The 20,367-nt window shown below is 34.6% G+C and overlaps 2 protein-coding genes across 4 annotated transcripts in view; one reads left to right on the top strand and one right to left on the bottom strand.

Moving 5' to 3' along the window:
- Positions 1 to 4,602, top strand: part of LOC140448341 (uncharacterized) — a 36,221-nt gene extending 31,619 nt beyond the window's left edge. For all 3 annotated transcript variants that reach the window (XM_072541427.1, XM_072541425.1, XM_072541426.1), the window contains one exon: positions 4,313 to 4,602. In XM_072541427.1, coding sequence (XP_072397528.1) covers positions 4,313 to 4,392 — 80 coding nt within the window. In that variant the 3' untranslated portion in view covers positions 4,393 to 4,602. The remainder of the gene's footprint in view (positions 1 to 4,312) is intronic.
- A 1,400-nt stretch (positions 4,603 to 6,002) lies between these two features.
- Positions 6,003 to 8,538, bottom strand: LOC140447356 (ribokinase-like). The gene is made up of 5 exons (XM_072539964.1): positions 8,162 to 8,538; positions 7,970 to 8,102; positions 7,597 to 7,881; positions 7,331 to 7,461; positions 6,003 to 6,522 (listed from the first exon to the last, which is right to left on the bottom strand). The coding sequence occupies exons 1-5, from the start codon at positions 8,212 to 8,214 to the stop codon at positions 6,207 to 6,209; spliced, it is 918 nt and encodes a 305-aa protein (XP_072396065.1). The 5' UTR covers positions 8,215 to 8,538; the 3' UTR covers positions 6,003 to 6,206.
- Between the last annotated feature and the right edge of the window lie 11,829 nt (positions 8,539 to 20,367).

Below are 20,367 nucleotides of genomic sequence, written 5' to 3'. Positions count from 1 at the left end.
TTTTTATCTTCATTCTCTTCATTGTCATATTATGTGATCTGGTAGGTCATTAATAAAAATTAGGAATAATAATGGTCCCAGCACGGATCCCTGTGGTACTCCTTTATTTGTCGTGTATGGTTCTGAGCTTGATTCTTTCGTCTTAACAACACTCTTCCTGTCACTTAAGAAATTGATTATCCATTCTAGAAATATCCCTCTAAAACCAACGTTATATAATTTATTGCGAATAAATGTTATGTCTAAGCAGTCAAAAGCACGTGATAGATCAAAAAATAGTCCTGCCACGTGGTTTCTACTATCTAATTCATCATAAATACGCTCAAACAAGCTGCATGCAGCCGTGAGTGTTGACTTTTTGATCTAAAGCCGTGTTGGCTTGGAGTTAATAAATTGTATTCTTCTATAAAATTTAACATTCTGTTGTATACAACCTTCTCTATTACTTTTGAAATTATGCTAAGGACAGATACTGGTCTATAATTTGAAATATCATGAGGGTCATTCTTTTTGAAGATTGGAATAACTTTTGTCATTTTAAATATGGATGGAAATTGGCTGGTTGTTATTGAGAGATTAACTAAATGGGTTAAAGGAATCGATATATGATCACTTATCAGTTTTATTATTTTTACAAATATGTTATCAATACCAGTACTAGGCTTATTTTTTAGTTGATCGATTGTATTTTTTATTTCAATTGGAGTTACAGGTAAAAAGAAAAATGTTTTGTTACACATTTTTGAGGTAGTACAAGAAGAAGGTAACGATGTGCCAAAATGAGTTTGAAGATTGTATTCTGTAATTGTAGCAAAATATGAGGCAAACGAATTAGCAATATCACAAGACTTGGTAATAATTTTATTATCATAATGTAGAATAATATCAGACCTGTTCTTTTGCCTACCAGTTTCACTGTTTACTAAATTCCAAATTGTTTTTGGTATATTGTAAGATTGATTAATGAAGTCACTATGAAAGTTTTTTTTAGTATTTATTAATAGAGAATTATATTCTTTTTTTGCCTGTTTATAGGTATCTTGAGACTCGAGACTCCCTATATTTTTTGCTATCCAGTGTAGATTTTTTAGTTTTTCACTAGCGTGTCTTACCTCATTTGTTACCCATGTAGCCTTATTTGTTTTGTGTGCTTTATACCGTGTTTTTATTGGACAATATAAATTTAGATTGTAATCTAAAATGCTAACAAATGAATTTGTGGCATATTCAGCATTCAATTGTGAATAAACTTCATCAAAACTGTAGAAGAAATCCCTGCTTTAAACATCAGCCTATTTTCATCTGACATATCCCGGTAACTGATGGGTTTTTTTTCGATACTTTATTGGCTTGCAAATTTACACTAAGTGAAAATACTTTATGGTCACTGAAGTGACCCTCGAACACATTTGATTTATAAAGATGTGGTTCGATATTTGTCAATATGTAATCCAATTTTGTAGATAATGTTGTTTAGATGATTATTGTCTATAAGAAGCTCGCCTATGCCGCTGGGAAGGTTGAGTTTACTTCTCTTTTCCTGGAAAATTTGACATTCGGTTAAAATATGTTTTACTGTACTGTTGGTTTGACACTGGTTGCAGTATGGGGGGTTGTGTCTTGTGATTCGGTAAATATGTGTATGGCGGGTGTGACCAAGCCGGAGTCGAGTAAAGTTGACTTGTTTTTTTCTAGGTAACACAAAGGCTTGCTTTTGTAAAGCATTGTCTTTAATTTGACTTAAGTTTTTCGGAACAATGCGACCATTTGTTTTGCCACGCACAACTAACTATGTTTTTTAAGCACAATTTAAGATCACTTGGCACTATTTTATTTAGTTGAACTTGACCATCACTTGTCGCTGCTTCGTTAGCTAGACGGTCCACGACCTCGTTACCGTGTACTCCAATATGAGATGTAACCCAGATTAATACCACATATTTGTTTTCTTTTGCAGCATTTTGAAATTCTGTGTAAATGTCTTTATGAATAGGGTTGCTGGAGTATATGTTTTGGATGTCACAAAGGACATTGAGTCAGTTATGATTGTGTAATTTCTCTGGTCCGTTTTGTTAATGAACTTTAAAGCTTCAAGGATTGCGTATAGTTCTGCATTGGAGATAGTCTAGTTGTTACGTAACTTAAATTTAGCATTTTGAGTATTAGAGAAAATGACTGCCCACAATCCGTCCGTTGTTTTTGGTGCATCTGTGTAGATCTGTCGGTAGTCGCTAAATCTATCCATAATATTTTTGAAGTGGTTTATTAATATGGCTGGTGGGGATTCATGTTTATTAAATTTTGATAGATCAGTGATCACTGGTGGTTTATTTATACTTGTAGTCCATCGAGGAGGAGGGTTTTCGGAAGGGTAGTATATTGTCGGGAATATTATGCTATATTTATGAAGTAATCGGTTAATTCGTTCATAGAAGGCGAATTGCGTTGAGGATGAGATGAGAAGTAGTAGCTAAAACGATTGTTATGAACGTTATGGTACACTGGGTTATCTGGAGAGGATAGAACTTTACAAGCAAACGACAAACTTAAAAAATCTCTTCTAAATTCTATGGGGGTTTGCCCTGACTGCATTGCCCTACCACTTGCATAAGTATGAGGCTTGTTCGAAAGGCACCCAAAGCGACTCGCTGTCCCGTATTTTAAATTACATCTAGTTCTTTAAGAACAGATTTCTTGGCTGAGTTATATACCACTGAGCCGTAGTCAATTTTTGATCGAACTAAGGATGAAAAGATTCGTAGAAGAGTTACCGTATCACTGCCCCAGGTGATGTTCGATAGTGTCTTCAACATATTAATGCTTTGCTCGCAAGTACCTTTTAGATTTTAAATGTGACTTTCCAAACCAATGTTTTGTCAAATGTAAGTACAAAGATCAGATTCTTACCATTCAATGTTAAAATTGGATTATCATCTTTTCGCTTTTTTGAGAAGAGCAAACATTTTGTTTTTTCGTTAGAGAAGCTGAGTCCTGTTTTGTCAGACCATTTCTGGAGATTATGTAACGCGCTTTGAAAGATTCTTTGGGTGGATTCTAGATTTGTTCCTCTTAGCAGGAGAACCAGATCGTCTGCGTATAGTCGTCTTTTAACTGGTTGTTGGCATTGTTCCAATATATCGTTAATTGCAACAAGAAATAAAGTTACACTTAACACCGATCCTTAGGGGACCCCATTTTCCTGGATTCGAGTTGATGATAGTGTTTCATTTGCTCGTACCTTAAATGTTCTGAGTTGAAGAAAATTTTGAATAAATTTTAGAAATTGTCCATTAATATCCCAGGAGTGAAGCTTTTTTATTATACCATATATTTCCATGTGCAAGCGTAGGCTTTTGTTATTTCACAGAAAATAGCTAGACAGTGTTGTGTAATGAGTGCTTCGTGAACTTCGGATTCAAGATCAATTAGGTTATCCGTAATAAGAACAGTTGAATTGAGTTTTATAAGAACATGTCTACAAATCACCAGAGAGAATAGAATCAGAACAGAGGAAATATGGAACAGATTGAAGTGGAATGCTTGTAATGAATTACAAAAAAGTTGGAAAACAGAGCCCTGCAGTGGTACGGGCATGTACAAAGAAAGATAGAGCACAGTGGAGGACGAAAACGGGGAACTCATAATGGGAAAAAGTCGAAGAACGTCAAATAACAATTAAAAAATGTATTTTTTATTACAATAAATTGTGGCTTAATCCCATATAAACATAATATTTAGCTCAGACATGCCAAAAGAAAACAGTTTCAGAATAAATTAGGTTTTATTTGAATTTGGTATCACTCTTCATCTCCTGAACCATGTTTCAACGTGGTTCATATGAGTTTAAGCTTATATTTGGACAAAATAAGTGTCTCATAATGCTGTATTACCTACGTAAAGTTAATATGTTTGTATTTTTCTATCCAGAGCAGTGCCGAATCTATACATTTGCCCTAGGAGGAGCAACTTCCATTCAAACACCAATCAAAAGACATAAATAATATCTTATTTGCATTAAGTTCCCTTAATTTTCCTAACTAGCGGATTTATTAGGTTGAATTTGGCTGTCTGTGGTTAACTTTTATATCAGCGAATATATTTTTGTTTAAAAAATTTTTTTCTTTAATTTTGGACCTTGGGGGGATTTCCCCTGCCGTGTATCCGCCCCTGATCCAGAGTTAGTTCAATATTTATATGATTTCGACCAACTCTTTATTATGGAACATAACACAAACGTAAACTTACATTTTGTCCTTTATGTACTGACAATATATATTCTTTATCTATGGTACTGACCGTATCTTTGTTTTAGAGAACCCTGAAACGGGAACGCAGACCTTGGAGGATTACGATTTTCCCACTTTTCAGAAGAATAGACTAGTCATAACGTAGCACATGTAGATAATTAACAAAGTTTACGATTTCATTTATAAAACACTGCGATATGTGGTGACATATTAAATATCTATAACATTGGAAGAAGTCACGGTTGCCATACGAAGAGATATTATTATTCTAAGACTGTTGTTATGTAAAACTTTAATAAAAGTCAATTATTGGTGTTGTTATTTTAACCAAATAAAAACTTTCAGGTAAAAATTATTTTTGATGTTATTATATTTATCATATTCATTATTAAAGTTCTCATAATCTGTGACTATAACTACCTGACCTCCCCTCGGGAGCCGTGGGAAGTTTTTGTAGTAGAGGAGCTCCTCATATGGTCACTAATTAATAATACTGGTTTCGAGAGTCTACAAAGACTACCGATTTAGAAGAACATTTTGAAACAAAAATTGTGTACTTGTGAATTTGATTGCAGAACTGGTAATCGACCTTCAGACAACAAATTTTTTTTCGTCTTTATAGAGGGTTGTCCGAAATCTTCAAGACATCTCAGCCCAGGACGACGCGACGCCTGACTGACCTAGACTGGCTAGTGAAAGCTTCTAAAACAGATATTTCTCTATCATCCAGCGCACCGGAAGTGGAATGACCGAGCAACATTTCCCTAATTTATGCACAGACTGTCAGCAGGGACTACCTGTCCCTTTTCACCTTTTTTTGATCCCAAAAACTGGGCTTTTTTTTTTTTAAAGAAACCCGTTCCAGATAGCGCATGGAAGACTCTCATCACTCGTAGAACGGACAGTCTCCCAGTCGAACATTTCCTCCTTCTCCAACTGTTCGCCTCTTATCGAAACCTTTACCATCTTTCCCTTTTACCTTTGCTATTGGTCCAGCTGTTTTTCTTCCTCTTCTTTATTACTGCACGAATCTAGTTGTATTTACTATTCCAACCTGCTTTATTTTCAATAATACTCTCACTATCACGAAATTCACACCTGTCTCTCTTTCCATTCTGCTCCTTTCTACTATCCATCTGTTGCACTCATCTGTGTCAGCCTTTCCAAACCTGAGAGGTCAGCCCTACAACACCCATGTCCTGTGTTTGGAAATAATCCATGTTCGGGATCAATATCGTTGTCATCATTCAATTCTTGCCATCATTTAATTGACCTTTCCCTTTCCGGTCTTCTCTCATCAAGATTAAGGTCTAGAGCTCTTCCCTCATATAGCTCTTTTCTTCTCACTGCCAACACAAAGGAACACATCCAGTCCTGTGGGCGCATGCCACTCGCAGCAGACTTGTTCTTTCCACTCGCGTCATGATCCTTCTTTAGGCCGGTATCTCTTCCGCTCCACTCCAGACTGGCGCCGCATAGAGGACGATCGTCTGTACTATTTGGGTTCCCCAATGTTCTCTCCTCAGCGCCACCCTTCTTTTCTTTCTGCACGCGCTCCTCCACTTTTCATTCTGGTAAAATATCACCGCTCTGGTTATCGAGAATCCGATACTCCTTTCCAGTGTAGTCTGGCAAAACCTTCCAGCCTCTTGCTTATGAAAATAATTTAAGCACCTGTAATGTGATAGGATGCTTCGTCGGAAATTTAACAGAAACTTTGATAGGGAAATAACAAACAATAGAATAAAAGTAGTCATTTAATTAAAAACATTTTGTCAGTGGCAGTTTTATTTTACTTATTGTGATTACTTGTCGACAACTGTGAAAAAGAATAATTCAATAAACTCATAGTATTCAAATTACGCTATAGAACAAGCATTTAGTGCCAAAATAGGAAGATACTATGACGAGGATCATTCCTTGCTACTTGTAGAATATGCTCCAAACCATTTTCTTGACTCACGAACTCTTTGAAAATACATCAGGTCCAGGAAAGCTAATCTGTGTACCAGGTCTTGTAACACTATCACTAGCAGCTATACAAGCCTTTTCCAAGGCCTCTTGCATCGGTATACTTTCATCATTGGCAAGAAGGTAAGCTAGAGCTCCGATGAAAGCATCTCCTGCTCCTGTTGTGTCAACGCTTTTCACTGAGGGACTAGAAACGACTAGTTTTTCGTTTTTATTTACAAATAGTGCTCCTTGACTACCTAAAGTTATAAGTACACTATTACAGCCTTTACAGATTAGGTCCTGAGCTGCCTTTTCAGCCTCACTAAAATAAAATAAACATATCATTACAGTGTTCCATTTAAAATAAATAGTATTATTTTTATGAAGACTATTATGAAACAAGAGAAAATATATGACAGAACAAAAATATCATTACAACCAATTGTGGTTCAATTCCATGCAAAATAATATTTAACTTAAACATGCTACAAGAAAACAGTTTCAAAATCTTTTTACAACAAAAATATTGTGAGAAATATGAAGCAATGTTCAGAAATATTTTGTAAAAACAATTATTTATTAATATATAACAGCAGTCTAACTGAAAATAAAAATCTCCAAGCTAAGGACACTGCTCTACCAGGTACAACACCCTATCAGGTAAGTATCTACAGAAAATTGTAAATTCCAACATCAAAAAGACTACATAATTAATACCCATGTTTGTCTGTCTACAGATCTGGTCTACTGACAAGAATTGATCTCACAGTAAACCAATAATCTCAATGGAAATAGGTATTTGTATAACAATGATTGCCTAGTAAAGTCACATTGTTTTCAGCCTTTTGACTCTCAGAACTCCAAGATATATCGTTGTCACCTTCCACTAGAAAGGATTCAACCTTAGAGGCATTTATGTATAATCCCATTTGTAAATATGTCAATACTAACTAAAATGAATATATTTTGATATCATTACATCAAATATCACATTTCTAAAAAAGAAAACTAAGAAATTGTTGATAAAATCTTAAATAATTGCCTAGGTTTGATAATTTCAGAAAAACTACAGATTTTAGATTAACCTACAGAATTTGTAATAATATTCTTACAAAAATATTGGTATTTACCTGACATTGGTAACTGGTAATCCACCTGTAAATATTGAAGCTTCAGTCTCATTGACACAAAATATAGTGGGAAGTTTCAATATCTGCTTGTTATATTCTGAAAGACCTGGGGCACCGTTTAGTATTGAAATCTAAAATAATATAAATATTTTTATTACAAAATCATTTTAGTTTTTAAGTAAAAAATAAAATTGTAACACTATCCAATCAAAAATATATAATGGAGGTTTAAACCACACGAGAATAGGTTAGTACTATATATTTACCCCTCTACAAAGTTGAATAGCCCTAATAGCAACATCCTGTGCAGTCTCTAGTTGTAGAACCAACACAGCAGCATTACTAATGAGGTCTTGAGCAGCTTCTACATCCTTAGTGTTCAGATGGTTGTTAGCTCCTGCAACTATAACTATTTGGTTTTCTCCTGCTTCAGAAACAGTTATTTGGGCTATTCCCGAACTAGAGTTTTCTGTGATTTGAACATGGTCAGTGCTTACATTTAGTGATTTTAAGTTTTGGATGTACTTAGGACCCCAGATATCATCTCCAACCTTCAATCAAAATACAACAGTTAACTTTTTTTGATTTATTATGATTTTAATAAATATAAAAAATTATTAATGCATAATAAATACAAACCCTAGCAACAAGAGCAGTATTTCCACCTAATTTTGCAGCTGCAACACATTGATTGGCCCCTTTCCCTCCAAAATTTGTAGCGAATTCTCTTCCGTGGATCGTCTCGCCCGATTTTGGCAATCTTGGAGCATAACTACAAATCAAATGCAGACATTTTTACGATTTTATAAAGAATTGAAATAATCAGTTTACCTAACAAAATCGATCATGCATGAGCCAACTACTACAATATTGCTCGAGGTCATTTTAAAATGATATTAAAAGGAATGTTAACTGTTAATGCAAATTTTAAACATATTGCCTTATCTGTGTTAAAATAGTAAAATCATTATCTAATCTTAATAATTACTTCACTTTGATCTGTTGTTAGGAAAGGTTTAATGTGTTTTCAAAATTATACGTATCGTATGTAAATTGTTAAATAAACAAAGCATTTTTTATGTAAGGTATTCATAGCTATTCGTTATGTTACATCAAGTACAAGTACAATCCACAACATAAATTACAAATATAATAATTTTTTAAATTTTGATATTTGATTTTGACAACTAATTTGCTTGGTTACGTTAAAGAAATCTTCTTTTTTGTTTCTACCACTTTCTACTTTTTAAAATAGCTGAAATTTTATGTTGCCATTCAACTACCTACCAAGTGATAGACAACATACATTACGCTCGACGTTTATGAAATAATAATTATTATTATAGTTATTTTAATGATCAATACATTATCTATTTCATTTCACAAGTTACAAAATATTCAATAAATATTTTATAGTTACGTAAATGTTATTTATTATGGAAGATAAGGTAATAAATCTGAAAACAAATTTGCAACAAATAACAATTTAAAACAGAATTTTATTCAAGATTTATCATTACACAATATATTATTATAGTAATGTAACATTTTAATAAAGCTGTAATATAATACATTTAAAATAAGGATACAAACAATTGTAGGTAATACGAGGTACTGTGAACATATTTGGGATTTCCAAGGGCATTGCAATTCAAATACTGGCAAATGCCGCTAAGAAACCCCAAACCTGCTCATTGATTTTGTTGGTGTTTAAAGCATGGAAACTTATTAGTATTATTCTAAACGTGGATAAGTTTTTATAAACCTAATTAATAAGACCATCTGGTTCTACAGTTTTTTCATTTTCTGTTTGTACTATTATAGTACCTACTGGTGAAATTTTCTTCTTCTTCACTCTTGCCGCCGTTGTTGTAACAATTTCCTACAAAAACTTGGGACTTAACAGGCCAGTAGAACTCTATATTGTCAACTGAACCTATAAGGCCCAAGCTCTCACAAGATTGGACGTGAAGGCCCAAGCTCTCACAAGATTGGACGTGTTTATTGTGAATTACCATTTCTAAAGCAGCATTTTCTGACCTAAAATATATAATTTGTGTTAATAAACAGTGTTGATGATTTTTTAATAGTTGTAATTAAAAAGGGGATGCTACTGTGAGCCGGACAACGCATATCATCAGAGCTACTAGCAGAGTTATCTCAAAGTTATGGTCACAAAATTTATTTTTAATCAATAAGGCTGTAGACTCAGAGAGTGAACATCAGTTAAATAAAGGCATTACACAGTACAGTGGTTTTGTGTCCACACAGTGCATCGGAATAAGTTAGAGTTCAGACATAAACAGTAGTTTATTGTATCTTCTTCTTTGTGTGCCGTGCTTGTATTCAAGCGTTGGCTATCTACATATTGACAAGCTGATGAAATAATTCTCGGTCGGCAGCTAGATGAAACAGTTCCTCGACCGTTCGACCTGTCCATTGTCTAATGTTACGCAGCCAGGACAGTTGTTTTCTTCCGACCCAACGTGTTCCTTCGATTTTGCCCTGAATTAACCGGAGTAAGCGATATTTAGGTCCTTTAGTTTATTGTATAAACAGCTAAAATTAACTCAATATAGCCCATTAAATATTGAGAACAAAGCATTAATTCGATCAACAATAAAAACATTACTATAGTAGGTATATAATTATTGGACACAGATCTCCAAAACTATAAGATCACCTGAAAGGAAGTGAAAGTAGTATCTAGTACTAAAAGCAAAAACAGAAGCATATTTTATTATTTATTACAAAGGCAGAAAAGAGGTATTAGGATGCTTGATCTCCATTCTTGAGGAATTCAGTTTTGTTCTATAAGTTTTTGGATTAATTTTAATATTTGTAATAATAAATAAAGAATAAAATTTCTAATAATCTACATTCTAAAACAAATAACAATTCATTCATTTAATTCAATTAACATTCATGATTTGCATAATCTACATTCTATATATTATTTTTGACAAAAAACGCATAAAAGAGCACCCCCAGAAACTCTATTAAAAAACAAAAAAATAAAAAAAAATCCTGGAAATGGCTGATAAATACAACGGCCCCGAGTACGGGCGCTCCTTAAATGGAGCAGGGGTGCTAAGAATCTCCCGATCAGCTAGAAACATGAACACATTTTCTAAAGAAAGAAAAATAGGTACATGGAATGTAGAAGCATGTACGAACCAGGAAAAATTCACAACACCATTAAAGAAATGAAGCGTCTAAATATAAGTATCCTTGGAATAAGTGAAATGAGATGGCCAGGGTCTGGAAAAGTAACTGTAGATGATCACATTGTATACTATTCAGGAGAAGACAACTCTAAAGACAAAAATGGTTTAGCAATAATTGTGTCGAAGGAAACAGATAAAGTTGTAAAAAACGGGAAAATATCCCGTTAAAAAATCCTATAGATGTCTATCTATAGGATCTATGCCATCTATATCACAATCTTCTTTGGAAATTAGTCTTTTTAAAACATCTGAATGTATCTCTTCAATAATAGATACAAACCTAGAAAACACAAAATGTGTACAGGATCAGTACTACATTCCGGTGAAAATATTTCACCTTTTATTTTCAAGTAATATATCCATGAAACCTCGAAAGAAAAAGAAAAATATTTCATCAAGTATATATTCTAACTGTAATACCTTATATATTCTTTTAATTAAATAGCTTAAAATTTATAAGAAAAAAACGAAAATTAAATTGTCTGATGATAAATATAGGCCATTCAACGCGTCTGAGGACTCGAACATGTCGGAAAAACTACTGTGACGAATTCATAGATAACCAGCTAATTTTTTCAGGATACTTTCATTAACAGCAGCAAAAACAACTTTTCATATTGTCTAACGGAATTTGTTTACCGATTTTCCTGTTTGACGGGTGAAAGGTTTTGGGAAAATTAAGGGAAAAACGCCCCAGAATCAAAAAAGTCGCAGGGGGAACATAAACTTTTTTGCCGACGGGCACTCTGACTATTGCTTTATTTGATTTTTGCAATAATAAAATATAATATTTCCATTATAAGGCAAAAATTTTAACCTATAGAGAATATCAAAATGCATAAATAAAAGACAAGCACGATTTCTATGATATATCCTCAGAGCGATTGAGATTTCGTATTCACCGTCCATACGATAAACGCCGTTTCTATATTTCTTTCGATTATATATATCTATATGCGATATCGATTATCGACATATATCGACATTCCAGTTCGAGGCGATATAAAACTCTCAACGAATGCTTTTTAACAGGATTATACCGGCCCCTAAGGTATCTTTATTTTACAGAAATCAATTTCTATAATTCAGTGAGAAATGCAAGGTCTTTTTAACAGAGAAATGCAAACATAAATATTTTATTAAGCTACTCATAGCCTTTAAGAAGTACAGCCACTCTCCTGAGCATGCTATTTATGTATATAGCTGACGCATCTGAAGTGATAATTATAGTTCCAATAAAAAAAGATTAATTGATTCTTTGCTGTAACCTCCTCGGCTAATTTCTTTTTTCAGACTTTTTAGATAGGGCCTGACTCATGAATTGAAAGAACATAGTAATGGAAGAATTTCTGTATGAAGACCATTACCAAACCATTAATTTATCTGAGGAACCAATCTATTCTGCATGACTCTTGTATATTGGTCATGTCGCATGGTTCCTTACACTACATATAACACTCACTCCTATTACCAGTAATTATATATATATATATATATATATATATATATATATATATATATATATATATATATATATATATATATATATATATATATAATAACGGATTTATTACAGCTATCGTCGCTTCTCCGCCCCCAATTTCCATCTTTTTCTGTCATATGCAGTTGCCTCTTCTAAGTCTCTTGCCGCCATTGCTTCATCAATATCGTTGCGCCAACTTCTCCGTGGTCGTCCTCTCTTTCTTCTTTCAGGAGGGATCCATTCCAGTACTCTTCTAGGCCATCTGTACTCTGGCATTATTTTAACATGTCCGAATCAGATTAATTGTTTTTTTTTCTATGTCATCATTGATATTTCGCTCCATTTTCATTTCTTTTCTTATTTGTTCGTTTCTAACTCTCTCCAGTTTCGATCTACCGCAGATTCGTCTCAGATAATCCATTTCTGTCGTCATAAGTAAGTTTGTTTCTATTAGCTTTGGTGACGTCCCATACTTCCGAACCGTAAAGTGTAATACTTTGGGCTATACTACCGTAAATGTGTTTTTTGGTTTCTCGTCGAATTGTTTCTTACCAGCGAAGAGAGTTTAAGGTACGGCTCGCTGCTTTGCCCTTGTTTATTCTTTCCCTGATTTCATCTGCGCTATTTCCCTTCTTGTTGAAAATTACCCCAAATATTTGCAGGATTGCACGCATTTGATTTTGTCGTCTTTCAAGACTAGGTCACATAGGTCACTGAGAGATATTCACATTTTGTCATATTCATGTTTAGACCTGCCACCTCATATTCTTCTTGCAGTTTTCTTACCATATAGCTAAGATCGCAGCTGTCTTCGGCAAGTACTACCTGGTCATCCGCAAGGAAAAGTGTATATAGCTTGTTTTCTTCCACCGTTATTCCCATTATTCTACATTTTTTTACCCATTTCACTAAGGATCTGTCCAAACAGATTTTAAATAAGGTGGGTGACAGACAGCAGCCTTGTCTTAGTCCCTTTGTTGTTTAAAAAGGACAGGTGATTTCTTGTCCCATTTTAATTCTTGCAAAGTTTTGTTCGTAATATTTTTGAGTGGTGTTAATAAGAATTGGGTTTATTTTCAAGTTACCCATTTCTATGCATAGTTGGGAGAACGGTACACTGTCATATGCTTTTTCCAAATCTATTAAAGCTATATGGGGTTCTCTATTTCTCTGCACTCGTTTTTCCATTGCAATTTTTAATGTAAAAATATTATCCATAGTGGAGCGTCCGGCCCTAAATTCCGCTTGTTCTTCGGGTTGTTTGTCTTTAATATCATTTTCTATCAGGTTTCGTAGTACTTTTGAGTATAGTCGGTATATAGTAGCAATCACTGCGATCCCTCTATAGGTTTTAGGATCCATCTTTGTGCCTTTCTTGTGTATTGGAGAGATATACGATTGTCTCCATTCTTCTGGAACTTATTACCAGTAATTACAAACCATAATAGGATTACTAAGGTGATCTTTAACCGTTTTTGTAACACAGCTGTTCTCATATTTTTTCTTTTTTCCCTAGACACCTTCAGACAAACGGCATTATCATCCATGATTTGAAATGTTGCTTCTTCGCTACGTAAATAAAAATAGTAAAGTATGATAACAAAATTAATTGTATAATAGTCAACAGACTAGTCATTCCGCAAATTGATCATTTGCGATGTTAATTTTGTCTTTTTAACTGGCCTACGATATTTGAAGTCCAGGCTGTTTAAATTCTGGCTTACTGTGAGTACAGCTATGTAGATATCGGCACACGTTCGATTGGGGGACAGAATCTTCCGAACGGCTATACACACGGACCTGTCAACGTCCTTTGTATATCTCTCAACGTATCTCGGCAGTAGGTAAGTCTTCAGGACAAGCAGTTTTTGCGCTGGTTTCAGCCTCTCTCGTTGTATGAGATCAAGCTTGGTCTGCAGTTCGGTGAAGGCTACCTTAGTTTGCCGACAGAGAAGAGAGAACGCGTGACGCAATAAGTGTGTTTATTACCACGGTTATTAACCGTAATAGCTGCACTCTTACCAGCGTTAATCGACATTCCTCTCTTCTCAAATAATTCGACGGCTGTCCGGACCTGTCTGGTACCATCTTTGGCCGATTCGGATAGCAAGATTAAATTATCAGCGTAACCCAACACTGAGATCTTCTTGCCATCTGCAATCGGAAAGCCAAGCCTGTCTTCCTCGAGCATGCATATCAGCTCATCGATCACCATATTGAAAAGATAGGGCGATAAGGGGCCTCCCTGTTTAACGCCTCTACACAATTCGATCTTCCTCGTCGACTTACTACCGGCGGTGACGCTTGTACGACAGTTCATGTAGGAATTCATCACGTACCGCTTAAACGTAGCATCAACCCGGAAGCGATTCATAGGTCGTTCAATTGATCGCTGAGAGACTGTGTGGAAAGCTTTACGTAGATCTATCGAAACAAAATTATATGAACGAAGGCCTCTTCTCCTCTCTTTGATGACCGTTTAAAGCGTCAGATTATTGAACAGGACGCCATCCACCTTCCTAAATTCTCTCTAGTTTTCGTGAATATCTAGCACCACAAGCTTCTTCCCAAGTATACGATGAAGCACCCTTATCACAACAGTTGAAATTGTCATCGTATCAAAGACAAAGTGAAAAAGAGCTAACGCACAACGTCATATGCCATCTATGCACCAATAGATCGTGTAACAATATACATATTATCACTTGTCAAACCAGTGTCGTTGCGCGCTAACTCTATATCTATTTTGACTTTGTTTTTTTTTAAATTCGTTTATAAACTTTTAATAAGATAGGTAACAAAGATATTGGTCGTTAATTGTTGCAATCATCAATATAATTTTTATTCTTACACAGAGAGAGGTATTACCTTGGCAGTTTTGAAAACTCTAGGATAAGTATTAAACGCTATTGATTGATTTATTAAAGTTTTAAGACGTTGGACAATTACATTTATCATAGTTTTAATAATTTTTAACACCACCACCACCCCCAACCACAAGACCACCAACAAGGTGCTATAATAAACTAAAAAATGCAGGATTAACAGATTACAATAAATAAAGAACAACAAAACAAGCATCAGTCTACGTATATCTGAGAGTATCGTTGCAAAATTAGAAATAAAAACTAGTTCACAAAATGACGCTGAATGCGACTCTGTTTGCCAATTTGAGAAATTCTATGTCGTGTGACTGCACCGACTCCCGTGGGAAATCTCGTGCAGTAAATCATCACTTTATGTGCTTTGGTACATCATACCATTCTAAAAGAAGAAAAGACCAATGATTCTTCGGTCTCGCTTTATTACTATTTTAAAACGACACTATTGACAAGTTTAGGTGTCAGTAGTTCAATGAAAATATTGTCCGAGAAACTAGTTGAGAAAAGCAAATAACGATGGGAAAGATAAGGAGGTAGTAGGTAAAATATTTATAAGGTTATAAATTAAAGAAACACTTCACTGCTTGTGGAAAGTTAAGTTTTGTAAATTAAACACTTGTACCTTTAATACTTAGCTGTATTTAGTACCTACTAACTCTAATACTACCGAAATATATATTCTAATTTTACCAATCATTGGCTGGTGGCTCCACTACGCGCTAAATTTTTTTGCATAACCTAACCTATATATCTGTATATAAAATCTGTCATGTCATGTCATTCTTCTTCATTTTACGGCCACAGAACACCATAATAAGGATTAAGGAAAGTATTACCAGAGAATACAGACGAAAATTCTATATAGTAATAGTTTTTAGGTTATATTTTCATATGGAAAGTTTTTAGTGCTTTGTGTTACACTACATTTTGCTTATAATGGCCACAGGCTGGTATACCTATGATGACCCGAGGACAGCAGTGGGATGAAGAAAACATGGAGCCAGCCGTAAAAGCACTACAAAATAAAATAATAGTTTAGACCTACAACAGCAGTAAAAACCTTTAAAGTACCTCGAACTACACTACATAGAAGGTTTAAACATGAACAATGCACTATCAAAGGATATTTAGGTGGACATAAGCCTCCATTTGATGTCGATGTTGAAGCCGAAATAGCAAAGCATGTTGGCCTTACCAATACAGAATAGCAGCGAGAGAGACATAAAATTAGCCACGGATTTAATATAGAAAAAGGCATTGCTGGTAGAAAGTGGTTGAAAGAGTTTCTCGCAAGGAACCCAAACATAACTGTTAGAATTCCTGAGCAGACATATATCGTAAGAGCAGAGGCTTTCAATAAAGAGAACGTTATGATATTTTTCAGTTCTATTGGACAAGTTATGGAAAAATATCAAGTTTCTCCTGAAAATAGCTACAATATAGACGAGATATGAGCGCAGTCCCTACAAACCCTCCCAAAACTCTTGTAACCAAAGGGAGAAAACAATTTGGAATTATTAGCAGCGCTGAACGTGGACAAAATTATACAGCTGTGTATTGCATGAGCGCCATAGAAACATTTGTTCCTCCCGCACTCATTTTTCCGCGGAAACGATTTAAAGTCCAGTTAATGGATGAAGCACTTGTACGCAGTGTAGTATTTTGCCAAGACAATGGCTGGATGAATACAGAAACATTGATCAAGTGACACTTTGTTTTATACGTTAAAGCATCGATCAAAAATAAAATCCTATTAATTCTTGATGGACATAGTAGTCACAAGGCGTTGAAAGTACTGGAATATAGTAAGAACAATGGATTTTTTTTTTCTTTCGCCACATTGTCCCCATCACGTCCAACACCTTAATGTTGAATTTTGCATCACTACAAACTTTTTATAATATGGAAATACAAAAATGGATGAGAGATAACCCAGGACTGTCACTGACTTCCTAGTAACAAAACGTTTTAAGAATACATAATTCAAGACAGAGACTCCAATCAAATGCAATAAGTTCTTTAAAAAAACTTAAATACATCCGTCTAATGCAGATGTTTTTGAAGACTGGGAATTTTCTGCAGCTTCAACAATAGATAAGGAATTGGAAAACATATCTAATAAATCTCAACTCATAAATCTATATAGCGAAGAAGAACCGAAAATATAATGGATGTATCTTAAATGTAAGTCAGCAATTTAGCAATAATCCCATTAAAACCATCTTACATACTTCCCAGGGAAATGCAAATGACCAAATTCCAAGCACATCCAAACATTACATACGCAGACAGCAGATTGAAGAATTATCCTCTTTTACAAAGGGAACAATAATACCGCAAAGGAAAAGAAAACGTGGAAAGCCAGGTGTTATCAACCGCACCCAAGATATAGCAGAAATCAAGGAAACCAAAAAAGAATTATTAGAAAGAGAGAGAGAAGAAAAACAGTAAAAGCAGCCAGAAGAAAAATTGATAAAGAAATAAAAAAAGATAGTCCTAAGGCAGTTATGTATGAACAGAACGATAGTGATGAATTAGATGCAGTATGTCTGTATTACAACGAACTCTATTCTCGTTCTCGGCCTAACTAATGCTGACTAAAGTACCAGAACTGCAATGGCTGGTGTCACTCGGAATGTGCTGATGTTCTTAGGCCAAAAAAACTTTTATTTGTGATGTTTGTCAATCAGAAAAGCATTTCTAGCTCTTTGCTGTTTATTTTTTTAAAGTTTAAATATTTTTTTATTATAAAAATATTTTTAAGTATTTCGTAAATATAAGTTTTTTTAATTTACCTAACTAGAATTTTTGAAAATTTTAAGTAATTTTATTTATAAAACCCGACTTTTTGCCTATGACGGCCTCTACATTTTTTTTAAATATTTTGATGTTTCACTATAAACTAAAAGTATAAAGTGTTTTACTGTTAAGTTTATTATGTAGCAATGTAAACAATATACTATAACACTAGTGATTTTTCCCGATATCATGCGATGGGGGATCCTATCAATTGCCATCTACAGTCACTCCACTCAATTTTTTCTAACTTCCTACTATTTAACCCTTTATTGGGAATAGTAACCATATGGTTGCACTGATTTTAAAGTACACTGCATCACGTTCCTTGCCTTTTACATACGAATGAACGATGTTACCGAGTGGTTACATTGTGTGTCGAAGAGGGGTAGAGATAGTGCAAGCACTCCTGACCACGGCGCAGTAGACGAAATTTGGTTTAGTCCCCACTTCCATGCGAAACACATTGTATTATGCACTGTATAATTCCACTTACAATAGAACCTTTCTGCCTTTACGAGAATTTGACTCCGCCTTCGCGCAGCTCCATGGTCAGGAGTGTTTGAATTATCTATAACAGTCGTGAAACACAGAGTTGAAAATAACTACTCGTTTCATCAATTTGTTTTGGTGGTCACAGGTGACGTTTGAGGTTATGGTAAACACATATTGCAGAAAGTGTTGTTTTAGGTAAGTTTATTTACGATTTGAAAGATTTTGTTATTCAAACTTATTCCAGACCTACTATTCAATGTTTCTACCATTATGTACATACATTATTTGTAGTATTTGAAATTGAATTCATCTGAAAATCAAATGTATCCATCTGGTTACTTTGCCCTATAACGATTTTTTAATTTTCAGTAAATATGGATATGGAAATTTGTTGACGGAGATATCAACTTGCTCTTTTTACGGAAAAAATAAGTGTAGATTGCCGCCACTAGATCCTACCATATCTGATGGGTCTGATACTTCTGATGGCGAAGAGCCTGTTTTGAAATCTATACAGAAACCGATATCACTTCAGTTGTCAGGTAAAATATTTTATATCGTTGTCGAATACAATTTGATAAAATATCTTTTACAGATGACAGTGATTCTGATCGTAGCATATTAGAACACATTCAAGAATATAACATTGCTGATGTGGAACCTACTCCAGGCAGCTCGAGTGAACTGCCATGAAAAAAAAAAAAGCCAAACCTACATATAATTAGTTGAAAGAAGATATAAAAGCTGTAGAAAATAGAGAAAGTTTCATTGCAAATGCTAATGAAGAAATATTATCCCCACTCGAATATTTCACGAAATTTTTTTCATTTGATGTTTTTTATAAAATAGTAGAGCAACGAATCTTTACAGTACTCAAGAGAGGAGATCCAGCATTAACACTAATCATAACGAAATGACAGACTTTATTTCCATTCTTCTTCTAATGGGAATAATAAAACTACCGGCATATGAAGACTATTGGCCAGCTCGTACTAGAGTCGAACAAATTGCTAGTATTATGCCGGTAAAACGATTCAAATTACTTAGACGTTACATCCATTTCAATGGCAACAGTCTTGTTACACCGGCTACCAAAGACAGATTTGTCAAGATACGACCTCCTATTGAGGACATTCATCAGAATTGTCGGAAATTTCACCTTGAAAATGACTACTCTATTGATGAGACGATGGTGGCATATAAAGGAACACAATGACATGCAGGTAACTTACGGCAATACATAAAAAAGAAACCCCACAAATGGGGTTTTAAATTTTTCGTAATTGCTGGAGTCTCTGGATGTATACTAGATTTTATACCTTACCCGACTACTTTTCCCGAACTAAAAGGAACTCGCAATGAACTAACAGAAAAAGATGATTCATTGGGCGTTCGAGCCAGTGTCGTTATTTCCCTATGCAAGTCTCTCCATAAGCCTCATAATAGAATAGTATATTTTGATAACTATTTTTCTAGCTTTTTTCTTATTTGAAAAATTCAATGAAAATCTTGAGTTTAGGCACTTAACGAGCTGATGGAATTGGAGGTTGCCCAATTGACAGTGACAAGATTTTGAAAAAGCCAGGAAGGGGAACGTATGACTATAAGGTTGACAAAGAGAATGGTGTCATAGTTATCAAATGGGTTGACAATAAATGTGTGCTACTTTGTGGCACAGCCTATGGAGTCGAGTTCAGTAAAAAGGTACTGCAAAACTGCTAAAATGAAAATCGATATTGTATGTCCATCTGTAATAACAAACTACAACAATCACATGGGTGAGGTAGATAAAGCCAATGCGCTAATGGGTCTTTACAAAACGCCGTGTAAAGCTAAGCGATGGTATTATTCAATATTTGCCTATCTTCTGGATATAAGCGTCGTAAATTCTTGGCTTATCCTGTCGGAATGATTGTGAGGTTTTAAATATAAAAAAATATAAACCTTTAAAAGTTTTTCGAAAAGTGCTTGCATCCTCATTAAATAATACCGGCAAAAGAATGTCGACGTGGTAGACCTAGCTCTTTGAATATGGTTCCAATAGAAAAAATTAAATATCCAGTTATTGCTAGACCAGATGATACGACAAAAAAAGATTGTGTTGGCCATTGGCCTGTCCACACAAAGAAAGAGAGGTGTAGGTACTGTCAAAAG

This window comes from Diabrotica undecimpunctata, chromosome 8 (genome assembly GCF_040954645.1).
Source record: "Diabrotica undecimpunctata isolate CICGRU chromosome 8, icDiaUnde3, whole genome shotgun sequence".
Lineage (NCBI taxonomy): Eukaryota > Metazoa > Arthropoda > Insecta > Coleoptera > Chrysomelidae > Diabrotica > Diabrotica undecimpunctata.
This window is presented reverse-complemented; position numbering and strand designations above follow the sequence as displayed.